The sequence below is a fragment of the Hippopotamus amphibius genome, chromosome 11 (assembly GCF_030028045.1).
Source record: "Hippopotamus amphibius kiboko isolate mHipAmp2 chromosome 11, mHipAmp2.hap2, whole genome shotgun sequence".
Taxonomy (NCBI): Eukaryota; Metazoa; Chordata; class Mammalia; order Artiodactyla; family Hippopotamidae; genus Hippopotamus; species Hippopotamus amphibius.
This window is the reverse complement of record NC_080196.1, coordinates 54,141,153-54,154,081: the sequence shown is the minus strand read 5'-3', so window position 1 is coordinate 54,154,081 and position 12,929 is coordinate 54,141,153. Positions and strand designations below refer to the sequence as shown.

Below are 12,929 nucleotides of genomic sequence, written 5' to 3'. Positions count from 1 at the left end.
GTTCTTGGTGGCACGTGGTTTTACATGTTCCTGTTTATGTGTTTGTGTTCAGCCAAGGACTCTCCCCACAGCCTTCAGCGTGGGTGCTGTCATGTTCTCCAAATGAAGGGAGAAGAAATCTAGGCACCTGTCCCCTGCAAACCTGTCGTCAGGGCCAGCGGGAGTGAGTGAGTCTTAGGGCCTGACTCCTGGATCGGGTCTGATTCTGTGCCTTCCTCCCTAAGAGTCCTCCTCAGGCCACAGCTTGAAAGGGCAGAGGAACAAAAGTGAGACCAGCTCCTGGGACTTAGCCCTGTTGGCTTTCACAGAGGCCAAGGAGTGGGGCCGGGCCACAGCAGCCAGGCAGCGCGGTGCGGCTCACAGGCCGGCCCTGCGGGCTCCCCTCTGCCGGGGGCAGCCAGACAGCCTGCGCCGCTGGGGGATGTGGGTGCCCGCCATCCATAAAGACAGGCTTTGTAAGTGGTTTTTAAATGATTGAATAGAATGAACAAGGAGCTTAATTAAGATCTACTTCCCTGCCTCCAAGTGCACCGTGGTGAGGAAGCCAGCCCAACAAGTGGGCGTGTGAAGGCAGAGGGGGCCTAGTGGCCACCAAAAATGAAAAAATGTTCACTGTTTTTGTTGTTTTTTTTAAATAAATTTATTTATTGTATTTATTTATTGGCTGCATTGGGTCTTCATTGCTGTGCGTGGGCTTTCTCTAGTTGTGGTGAGCGGGGGCTACTCTTCGTTGCAGTGCATGGGCTTCTCATTGCAGTGGCTTCTCATTGCAGAGCACGGGCTCTAGGTGTGTGGGCTTCAATAGTTGTGGCACGTGGGCTCAATAGTTGTGGCTCGTGGAGTGCAGGCTCAGTAGTTGTGGCACATGGGCATAGTTGCTCCATGGCATGTGGGATCTTCCTGGACCAGGGCTTGAACCCATGTCCCCTGCATTGGCAGGCGGATTCTTAACACTACACCACTAGGGAAGTCCCTGTTCACTGTTTTGATGTATAAAATATACATCTTGAATACTGTGAAACCCCAAAGTGGACTCTTTGCAACTATTTCAAAATGCAAATATGTCTCTCAGTGAAGGACAGAACAGGTTTTCAGAAGGTCTCATGTTGACGAAACCCCTACTTTTCAAGAACCGAGTCACTTGGGGTCTTGTGAACAATCCCTGCCTGAGCTGACTTGAATCACTGGCCAGGAGCTCAGCTGTGGGGACGGGGAGAGGCCTCACCCGGCCTGTGACTAAGAAGAAATCAGGGGAAGTGTAACACAGGGAGGGGACTTATGTTTCAGATTTTTGCTCAAGAGAAGTCAGGCTGTGTTGAGTGGCACATGCACATGTGTACAGCTGTTAATTTTCCTACTGAAATTCCCTTTTTTTTATCTGCATGAAATCTCTGAAAATCTTCTAGACGATCGTTTTGTTCCTTCTGTGACCATCCCCAGGAGTTAGAACAGGAGGGAGTGGTGTCTCTGCCAACCCGGTGCTGGGGGACGTGAAGCCCCTGACGGCTGACCGCGGGATGGGCTGACTCACTGTCCTGTTTCTCCGCTGGTCCTTCCAGCGGAGTTCAGTTTTGCTTTGACAACTCGTCCTGTGGCCCACATGCCATTGCTGTTTATCCTAAATAAGGAAAACAGAGGCTATTCTGGGCCCTGAGCAGTGCTTGGCTGGGTTACTGGCTGGGGGGCAGGCCTACTGCCCTTTCCCCGTGGCCCCAGGCAGCAGAACCACTGGAGGTATTTATGTGCATGAAATAAGCTGTCTAGACCTTGGGGAGAGAGACACATGCTGGCACCAAGTGGGCTGGGAGAAGGCGCCTCCTGGGACACACTCTGCTCTTCTCAACACCTGGGGTTTTTGTAAAGTAAGACTGCGTAGTAAGGAGAGTCCTCACTGTACCCTTCTCTGTGGTCTGCTTGTGCTCCCCAAGGTGGGGGTGGAGGGCAAAGGAAAGAGAGACAAGGTGGGGGAGGGAGAGAGAAAAGGTGGGGGGAGAGGAAAGGGGGTGGCAGGAGGCAGCCAACCAGGGTTCCCTGCTGTGGCTGTGATTTTGCCGGCAGGGCAGCAGCCGGAGCTTAGCCACAGGGGCCTCAGAGCTACTCCCGGCGGCCGGCGCGGTGAAGGACTCTGGGAGATGTGGGGCCAGGTGAGGAGCCAGGTCAGCCGGGCTCTGGGCTCCTGGCTCTGGGAGGGACGCCGTGCTCATGTGGCCGGTGGCCCCACCTGCTGGGGTCAGCGCTGCGTGAGCTCTCTCTTGGCTTCTACAACTCGGCAGGCAGGAGTGTCGTGTTAGACGCACAGGTTTCTCCCCTTTCTGCCTTGTCTGGCCCGCGGGAGGCCAGGCCGCTGGTGCTGGTGGGTACTTGCTTTGTGTTGCCGGCCTGTCACCAGGTGATTAGCTGCCCTCGGGGCTGGGGGCGGGGCACTCCAAGTCCCTGTGACACTCTGCTTCCCACCACAGCCCTGATTCTGTGCGGCTGTTGATAGTTGGTGGCCACAGCTTCTGGTTGGAGCCATAGTCTGGCACCTGGGCCGGGCGCCGACATGACATGATGCAATGTAATATGATGTGATGCAGTGCGGTGCAGTGGAGACAGGCAGACAGCCACCACCCCACCCCACCACCCCTGCCCCCAGCCCCCTAGCTCCCACTGCAGCTCTGAGTGGTGAGGAGGCAGCCTGGAGCCGAAGGGATGCTTTGAGCAGGGGTGGGGGGCTGCGTTACAGCAAGACCCCCGGCAGGGGACAGATTAGGTCCACTGAGCCAGCCCCTGGTATCCTGAAGGAAGCCCCATTTAAAGATCTGGTCATGTAAAAAGGTACATTCCAGGCCAGCCGGGGAGGCTGCTCTTGGTTCTGAGTTCGATCTGAGGACAGAGTTGAGAAGAGTAGAAACTCTTTCCTGAGTAGTTGGTGTCTGCCTGCAGGGTGTGTCGCCCTGGGAACCCTGCAGGGCTGGCCCTCCTGAGGAGGGTGTGCTCTTGGCTCTTTGGTTCCTGGGGAGAGGAGTGCATTGCACTCAGTTGTCAGTTTGGAGTTTTGTTTGTTCAGATGCTCTGTGTCTGAGGCTGAAACCTCCCCTGGGAATTCTTTCACTCGCTGCCACACTTGTGGGTACTGTCTTTTTTCATCCTGACTCTTTGAAAACAGCATTTTGAAAGATGCATTTTGCAGGATGTGGGTGGTTTCTCAGGTCACCAGTGCAGTAACAGTAGAGGTTAGGAAGGAGAACTGTGACCCTGACAGGGAGAGATGGACAGACAGATGGATGCCAGCTGGGAAGCCCTCAGACACTACTGCTCTTAACTGTGAACAAGACGGTGACTTGTGCAGCAGTGTTGTTTCTGATATACTTTCCTAAATTAATGATGTGGGAGTGGAAGTGAGGGTGGATTTTAAATGAATCCTATGGAGGAAATTATGGATTTATGTGTGTGTTTTTTCCTCATTTACAGCATGGCAGAGGGATAGACTTTTAAAACGTTTGTAATTGCTCTTACTCCTCTGCTGTGTTTTCAGAAAATCCTGTCAGTCATCTTTGATGGGAACATATTTAACTAAATTTCTTTCTGAAGAGATCATGAAGCTCTAGATTATAAAATGCATGAAGAGCTGCTGTATTGGGTGCCTGCTTGGACCTCAGTAGATTAGAAGGATGCTCTTCTAGCTGGATGGACCCGCAGTTTAACTGTCACTGCTTGCCTGCTGGTGTATCCAAGGCCCCTGGCCTTGGCCTGGAGTCGGCAGGTACGGCACAGGCACACCTGCCCCAGAGGCCCTGTGCCATCCCTGTGCTCTGCTCCCCTCTCTCCTCCTCAGACAGTGGATATCACCTCCCACTCTTTATTATTGTGCAAGACGTATTATGTAAACAGTAACGTATCAGCCGTGGAGCTCCCGCCAGTTCACACTGCGTGGACCCGTACCAGCAGGATGGTAGTTACAGGTAAGAACCTTTAGCAGAACCCGAGCAGCACTGAAGGTCGCAGTGGGGATTTGGTGGAGTGTGGTTCTGTGCCAGCACTGTCCAGAGCAGGTGGCATTTCCTCCTCGCTTTGTCTGTCACGAGCCCTGACAGGCTGCCTGCCGGGGACCCTGCAGTAGCGGCCGATGTGCCCCAGGGTCACTCCGTGCTGGTGCTGGGCTGAGGCTGTGAGCCTGTCCTCGAGGGGCTGTGAGGTGGCGCCTGGAGGAAGTGGAAGCCGGGGTCGGTGGCACCAAGGCTGGGGCTTCTGGGGTGGCTCTTTCCCCCCGTGTTGCTCTACTTTTCGCAGGATGGATGTGAGTAGCCAGCCCACCCCAAGGAAAAGAAAATTCAAAGTATAGAGTATAGCCATTCTGATGATAGCTCACTTACTGTTTTGTCTTCTGAAGTTTAAGCTGTGAAGTTATTCTGAAAACACAAGCTGAATTCCCCTCCTTTACCACGGTGTTTAATGAGTGTGAATTTTCAGTCTGCCATTGAAGTCTCCAAGAGTATTTTTATGCTGAGTTCACAAACTTGAGGCCATTTTAGTCTGTAGACACCACTCCCTGCCCCCATAGTCTTCCTGCCCCGCACTGCCCCATGTCTGTAGGATTTGGGAAAGAATTCACAGGCCTTTAGGAACATCTAGCACTTTACAAGTGTCACAGAGCTATAAATAAAGAATAAGACACCCCAAGGCTGTCATCACCACACTCATGCCCCAGTGAACACAGGGGCCTGGAAGAGGCCACCTGGAGGGCAGCCCTGGGATCTCCACATCCCCCATGGGTTCTAGCACTTGGGGGGAGTGAGGAGGGTGCTGTCTTGGGGGTGGGGACAGCACACCCAGGTCTTGTGACGTCACCGCGTGACGCCTGTATGACGCCTTCTCTGAATGCAGCCAAGGTATCCGCCTGGCCTGGTGAAAGGAGAGGCGTGTCCCCAACCCTGTTATCAGGGCTGTAAGGGCATAAACTATACTTCTGGAGCTTCAAAGTAGTTACATGTTGAGAAGACGATCTGTGTGAAGGATGATGCATTCGTGGGGGTCAGGCCTCATGAAGGGTGGGGTCCACCCTCTCGCAAGCAGGAGTGAGTGTCATGTTGGGAACCTCGGGAGGCTGAGCTGGGCACCCCACATTCTTTAAAAATAGCCCAGACACTTGTGCCTCCCTTATAGTCAGCCCAGCTCCTCCCTGGACCATGTGATTCTCTTGCTGGTGGAATTCTCCACACAGCCTGGAGTTTCTTGAAGACGTTCCATAAAATAGGGAGATGCTGTCATCACCTCATCCCTGTCACTGTGAGAGATGAAATCAGGGTCTGAGATACCTTCCTGTGAACTTGAGACTCAGTGCTGTGAAACCCCTGGTTGGGTGGCAGTGACTCATCACTACAGTGCCATCAGCCTGCAACCCCTGGAGAGCTGGGGGCATGAACATTTGCCTTTGGTCTAAAATTCTTCCCTTGGTGGCCTGCTTTTTGGCATCCTTCTGCACATGTCAGTAGCTATTGGAATCAAGAACTGCCCAGTGAGCTGTGTTCAGATTCCATATTGGAAATCTGGAAATCCTGATGGACCCTGTTATTTTCTTAGAATATGGTCCCTGTGTGCTTGTTTTAATAGTTCTTCCAGAATTCATTCTCTTCTTTGCCTGGCCTCCTCACTCCTCCTTTCTGTGTACCCTTATCGCACATCCCCTCCTGCACCACATCCTGCAGGGCTGGGCATGGGTGGACAGGGCAGAACAGGCAGCAGGGCCCCACTGGCCACACTTCTGTGCTGCCCAGGCATAGGGCTGGGCATCCCCTCAGTTCTTAGAAAGCCATGGTGGGCTTGAGTCTGTCCCATGGGTGCAGCTCTTCAGGGCCTGTCGGGAGCTCCCTGGGGGGCGGGTGACAGGCCTCACTGCACCTTTTGCTGTGCTGTGCACAGCCTGCACCCTGGGCCTCCTGGGCTTGGGGGACACTGGGGAGAAATGAATGGGGTGTGAGGTGGGGAGGGGATGCACCTGCCTAGGGAAACTGCACCTGGGGAGGGCGGTGGTCCTGAGGATGCGGTGAGCCCTGACTGCAGTCCATGGAGTGGCTGGGCGAGGCCCCAGAAGCCCCAGAAGCATCTGTGGTTGAGACCAGAAGTGAGAAATCTGGAAACGACACCGTGAAGAACAGGTGTGCTGAGTTTCATTTGATTCTTGCATTCAAAATTGGGAATGCAGGGCTTTGTTTTTGTTTTTTAATGTGAAGCTTCTTTACTTGTTCTGTGAAAGGTATTTTCTTGAGATGTAGTAAATCAGGCCGTTGGCAACATAACCATGTCCAGGGGCTGGTAAACACTTTGGGGCCCTGAGCACCTCTGAGCTGTCTTGGTGGCGGGGGGCACTGCTCAGGACTTGTGAAGGAGGAGGAGACAGGAATCGCTCATCTGTCACGGTTACTACAGAATGTATGAGGGGGCGGTGGCTGGGTTTGGGGGTCTCTAAGCCCCTTCCCACCTACCATCCCAGCTTCAGATGTCCTGCCGTGGTGTGGTCCTTACATAGTCTGCCTTTTACGAGGCATTTTTAGTAGGAGGTTCCTGTTTAAAGTGGAGGAGGCCGTGGGAGGACAGGGGTGCCCGCACACCCCTGCTGAGCTCGAAGGGAGGGGCTGTTGGTAGCACAGGATCTGGGTCTGGATGACACCCCAGGAACCCACTCTGTTTCCTCCAGTTTTCACTCTGGACCCCTCTCAGGGGAGTATGTGTGGCCCCAGATAGAGTTAAGCCTCGCACTTTCCAGTTGTTAGCGTTCGAGAAAGCAGTCTGTTTTCATGGACTGGTTCGCCCAGAGTTCAGAGAGAAGGGCTTCTGTCACTCAGGGCAGCCGGCCTCAGCGAGTGGCACCCCGAGGGCCAGTTCCTCCCACCCTGTGCCCTGGCCCAGACCCCCAGGAGCTGCTCTGAGCACATCTCGAGTCCTGGCATTAGTGTTTGGACTAGAGGGCTTGCCGTCAGTCGGTGTGGACCACCTGTCCTCCAAGTGTGTCCCCAGGACCCCCAGGGACACTGAGACCCTCCTGGGGGTCAGTGAGGTGGGACCTCCTTCATGTACATCAGCCACATGTCCCATGGGTTCAGGTGAAGCAGAGGGAGGCCACGGGGAGTAAAGAGATGCACACAGTGTAAAGTGTGGTGCCAGAAGTTATTTTATTACATGTTAACATGTGGTGAATTTATTTTTTAATGAATAAAATACTTAACATCTTCAGTTTTAATTTCAAATATGGTAAATACTGATAGATGTCATCCACATAGTTCTCTTTAGGGTAATCGGTCATGTTTAAGGGTACAGAGGGGCCCTGGGACCAAAGCCTTTTTTTTTTTTTTTTTTAAATTTTATTTATTTATTTATTATTTTTGGGGGGGTACACCAAGTTCAATCAACTGTTTTCATACACATATGCCCGTATTCCCTCCCTTCCTTGACTCCCCCCCTCGAGTCCCCCCCACCCTCCCCACCCCAGTCCTCTAAGGGACCAAAGCCTTTGAAGGTGACTGGTCTCAGAAGAGCAGGAGGGAGGGTCTGGGAAGGAAGCTCTGCTAGTCTCATCATATCGGCGGGGGGTGGGGGGCAGGGGGGAGTTGGTTTCTTGTGCTGGTGCCTCAGTAGGACATGGCAGGGCCCAGGGCATGCATGGGGCATGCCGACCGGAGAGCTGGTTCATCCAGCCTGAGAGCAGGTGGTTCCCTTTGAGAGAAAGGCGGGGGCTTCTATATAGTTTCCCACAGCTGAAGTCTGTCTTACCCTTGCTTGTACTGAACTTTTTAGTTTGATGTTAGATCAGAAGATTCATGCCTATCAGACAATATAAAAGGCTCTATGTGCTGTCTCAGACCAAAAGAAATAAAATCCAGAGCAAATAAAGATCTGAATGTGAAAATATAAGCTACAAAAATCTTGGAAGAAAAATATTCTTAGAATATTGGAGAGAAGACCTTCCTAATCAATGGGAAGCTTAGAAGCCATAAAGGAAAAAGACTGTGACAATATTTGATGACATAAAAATTTGTATCATCTATAGAGAAACTCACAGCAAAGTTTAAAGTGACAGACCAGGAGAAAATATTCGCAACACATGTAGCAGATAAAGAATATGTAAAGACTGCTTACAAATAAAATAAATGAAAAAACTACAAATAAACTTAATATGAACTAATATTATGAAAAAAGGAAAACACAAATTACCAGTAATCAGGGAAAGATCACAATCACTGGTAAACAGGGAAATACAAATTAAAACAAGATAAGTGTTTTTGACCATCAGATTAGTACAAGTGGAAAGGACCAAGGGTCTGGAGCCATGAGGCGGGAGACACCCTGCCCTCTTCTTGACAAGAGGAGCATTTACAAGGTTGTGTCAGTTTGCGGAATCTTTCCTTAGGGATGCTTACAAATGTGGGTCACACACAATGTTTTTGTCATGGTAGAAAAAAGAAAAAAACCCAACCAACCTAACACCCATCGCTTGGAGAATGCAAATCCCAGTGTTTCGTGTTTAGGGACTGGTGGCACCACAGGGAATGAGGTCAGTTTACATATTTTCTTGTTTAAAGGTGTCTGTGATGTATTGACTGGAAAAAAGAACAATATATTTGTACAGTGATTCCGTTCATTAAAAAGAAGAAAGCCCTTATTCAGTAGGCGACACACAGATACACCACACACAATGGGTGAATTGTGCCCCGGACGGCATGGGCGTGGGGGTCTCAGTGAGAGCTGCCAGCCTGTGCAGGGGAACTTGTACGTTATATACTATTTCCATCTATGTTCTCTGAATTTTAAAGAAGTCGTCATTTTTTATAATAAAAATGCTTTTCAAAGGAAACACATATATACCCCCAAATGTGCACAGAATTATGAAAATGTAATTTGATTGTTTTGCTGCAAATGGTCGTCTGCATAGCCTCCCATATTCAGGAAAAGATGACCTAGAATGACATCCTCCAAGTGAAGAATTCACGTGTGAAGACGTGTGCGGGGCCCCTCGCTGTGATCATCATGTAAAAAGCAATGCAGTTTTCTTGAGAGGAAACACTTGTCAATTCCAGGGCACAATTTAACCTGAAAGGCAAGTTTTGAGTATTCTGCTGTTCATTCACAAACTAAAAATAAAAGTTGGTAAAACAAGGCATTATTTTGGGTTCAGTCTTCATGCTGCATTGGCTGCCCTTGACCCCCTGCTTCCTATCTGCTTGTCCCTTGAGCAGGGGTCCCTGGGTTGGTGGCTCGTCCTCCATTCAGCTCCTGAGATGCCCCCCGGGTGCTTGGTGGCCAGGGTGGGCCTCACCCCTGCCTGCGGGAGCCATCCTCCAGGTGCAGTGGGCTCCAGAGCCTGTCCTCAGCCCCGGTCTTTGTGATGACGCCGGGCACACAGGCGATGGAGGCAGGTGTCCCATCGCTTACACACATAGCCTCATCTTTTGTCATCGGTGATGCGGTTTGGGGTCCAGCCTCATGGATGCCTTGTGACACAGGGTGTCTTGCACACAGGACAGTTGTCTGCAAAGGCAGAGGGTTGTGAAGAAGTGTCTCTGCCTCACAAGCATGTCACACGCCCCACAGCATGTGGGGATAAAATCAGGTCACGCTGGTATCTGTACCCCAGCTGCACAGTCCCAGCCTAGACCCTCAGACAGGCAGTGGTTTCAGTTTCCAGGAGGCTCCACCATGAAGATTCTGCGTCCCTGGGAGGTGCTTGGGTGGCTCCCTCCCCAGAGGAAGTACAAGCACAGACAAGCCCCTGCCCATCAGCCATGAGGCCTCTGGGTGTCCAGAGAAGAAAGCGACAGTGGGGAGCCCAGCACGTGGGCCTGGTGGCCCCACCCCTCACGCTGCTGGGGCTTTGCCTCCTGTACCTGCTCAGCCTCCAGCCAGGGGTGCATCCAGCACAACCGACTGGGCCCTGCCACTCCCCATGTGGGGCCGAGGGGTCCTCCTGCCTCACACTCAGCGTCCCTTCTGCAGTGCGCCACCTCCCCTGCCCGCTGGGGCCATGGGCCGTCCCACCTGGGGTGGATGTGGGGGCAGAACCGAGCCCCTGCCTGCGTCACACAGGTGTGAGCCTGCACCTGAGAGCAGTGTCTCCACTGGCCAGCAGCCTGAGCCCTGCTGTGGCAAGAGGGTGTGCCATGCATACACGTGTGTGTCCACATGTGTATATTCGTGTGCGTGTGTATCCACATGTGTGTGTGTCCCAGGCAGCACCACCTCGGACAAGGCTGTCCCCCTCTTGCCCTTCCTTCCCTGTCCCCACCTCCCTGCCACCTGCACGGCCATCTCCGCTCTGAGCTGGGGAATGGGAAGTCTGGACGGACCTTGGCCCTGGGCTCCACTTCCCCTGAGAAGCTGAGGGCTGGCACCTCCTCCTTGAACAGCCTGCAAAGGCATTCAGTGGGGAGCACGTGGTAGCGGTGTATATGGGCTTCTGTAACGGTGCAGTCAGAACCCAGTTGTGCCCACAGGGCTGGAGACCGTGAAGACATGTCTCCTAAATCACTTTCCCACTGGGGCCTTCGCAAAGCAGAGCTGGGCTCTGTCGGCGTGTCTTCCCTCCCGCGTGCTGCACGGCCCCTGTGTGGAGGTGCTTTGGGAATTGTAGTTTAACCCCCTGGGGTGGGGGGATCTGGCAGGGACATGGCCCCCCAAAGCTGCCTGCCTGGGGGAAGGTCCCTGTGTGGTGGCCGCCTGTGCTGTGCACACAGGGCTGGACCTGGCGTCCTGCGTGACGTGGGCTCGTCACAGTGCAGCCCCTCCGGGTGTCCTGTGGGGCCAATGGCACATGCTTGACCAGGCCCTTCTCAGGACAGAATGGTGGGGATGTTTGTCCCAGCAGCCGGGGTCTCCCTCCCTCACCTGTTAGCCGCAGGTGGGGCCCTCGGAAGCAGGCCTGGGGGAAGTGGTTTCTGCCCCAGGAGGTTCTGGGGAGTGGGGTGGCCCTGGGCCGGCTGATGTGCTCCCCTCTTTGTTGCAGCGGAACTGGAGTTCGCCCAAGTGGTCGTGGTGGTGGTGGTGGTCGCGGTGATGGTCGTGGTTGTCGTCTGCCTGCTGAGCCACTACAGAGTCTCCACCAGGTCCTTCATCCATCGCCCGGGGCCGTGCCGGAGGCAGGAGGACGGGCCGCAGCCAGTAAGTGTGGGCCGAGCACCGGGTGCCTCGGGCAGTGAGGCCAGGGCTGGAAGCCACGTTGCAGAATGGCCTTGGGCTCAACTTGTGATCCTGCACACAGAACGCCCGTTCAGGGGCCCGTAGCCCTACCCCCCACCTCCCGCAGTCGCCACTGCCAGGAGGCTGTCAGCACACCCATCTCTCCTGATGTGAACCTCGCGACTCGTGCAGTCCCTGCTCCTGCACGTCTGGCTTCTTTCCCTCAGTGTCATGTGTGTGAGTCCCATCCACACTGGGACAGGGTCCAGGGTCAGCGATGAGTCCTGTGTCCTCACCTGTAGCCAGGGCAGGACAGGGAGGCTGCGGGGCCCCTTGGGGCACAAGGGTGGGCAGGTTGTGTGGGTCTCACGGAACAGCAAGGCTCTTCAGGTTGGTGGTTTTTTTTTTTAAGGTTTCTAACTACTTCCTGCCCTGAATCACCCTCCTCCTCTGGGAAATGAAACACTGATATTCAGCTAAACTGCTCTATGATCGAATCCAGGAGCCCAGGGGCTGTGGAAGTTTCTGGTTCAAGCTGGCTTTGCTGTCTGTGGTTCTGGTGGCCGTCAGTGAGAGCTTGGGGACTCTTGAGTTTGAACAATTATACAGTCTTGGTTTCGGTGGTGGACAAAGGAGACCGGACCCCAGAGTGTCGGGATCAGGGCTGCCTGGTGACTGGCTTAGGGAGGCCTCCTTGAGCGTGCGGACAGCTGTCCTTGGGGGGGACCCTTTGGGGGGCAGGGTCTCTCAGCCAGTGCTCGGGTCTGCTGCCCTCGTGAGTGGAGCTGAAGTTGCCCAGCGTCCTGTGTCCATGGCCAGCAGCGCCAGAGAAAGGGTGGGACTGCTGTGCTGCCCCCAGACCCACAGGGCCGAGATGGGTGCTGGGAGCTGCAGGTCAGCCCTGAGGGGGATGCCCTCCCTCATCCTCTGCGCGGCCCTGTGCAGTGCATGTGCATCCCGAGGCTTGGATTTTCCTCCTGATAAAACGGGAGTGTGGATACTGCTCACCAAGGTTTCACAAACTCATGATGCATTTTTACACAGAGGCCAGAGACAGTTCAGGCCCAGGCCAGATCTCCATGTCATGTCTAGTCCAGTGGGGAAGCGTTACTCCCCCAAAACAGGACACAGATTCAGATCCTGGGAGCACTGGGGGTCACTGCCTAGGAACGTGCCTCCCACTGGGCTGGGCTTCTTGCCTCCTAAGTACCTCCCCCTCCCTCACTTATCTTCACCCTGCTCCAGGAGAGCAGTGTGATCCTTTCACGCTCATGGTTCCCGACCAGGGAACTTCAGCGATGTGGGGAGGTGTTTCTGGCTGTCACGGCTCGGGGATGGTGCTGCAGAGATGCTCTGAACATCCTCAGTGCATGAGTGGCCCCGCTGTTATCCCTGGGGGCCCTTCAGCATGAGACGGGGGTGCTGTTTATACACATGGATCTCATGGCAGGCTCAGGGGCGTCAGCAGAGTGAAGAGAGCCGTTGCTGGCAGCTCAGTGGGGGTGGGGGGTGTCCACAGGGAACCTGCCCCGTCAGAGGGTCTTGGTCTGGGTTCTGCCTTCCTTTGTCCACTCGGTCACTCAGTGGACATGGGCCTGGCACCCACCAGATGAGGAAGAGAAAACGCAGCTAGCCCCAGCCTCCCACCATCAGCAGTGATGCCCCAGCTAATGCTTGGTGGTATTTTCTCATTCTTGGGGGAGGCCAGGGGTCTCCAGGGGCCATTTGTGTGTGTGGGGGGGTGCACATCAGGAGGCCATAAATCATAGAAGGCGTGGAGT

The 12,929-nt window shown here is 53.9% G+C and overlaps 1 protein-coding gene across 14 annotated transcripts in view; it reads left to right on the top strand.

Annotated features, from left to right (window-relative positions):
• Positions 1 to 12,929, top strand: part of LDLRAD4 (low density lipoprotein receptor class A domain containing 4) — a 291,731-nt gene that overhangs the window by 259,137 nt on the left and 19,665 nt on the right. For all 14 annotated transcript variants that reach the window (XM_057698964.1, XM_057698962.1, XM_057698959.1 and 11 more), the window contains one exon: positions 10,976 to 11,130. In XM_057698964.1, coding sequence (XP_057554947.1) covers positions 10,976 to 11,130 — 155 coding nt within the window. The remainder of the gene's footprint in view (positions 1 to 10,975; positions 11,131 to 12,929) is intronic.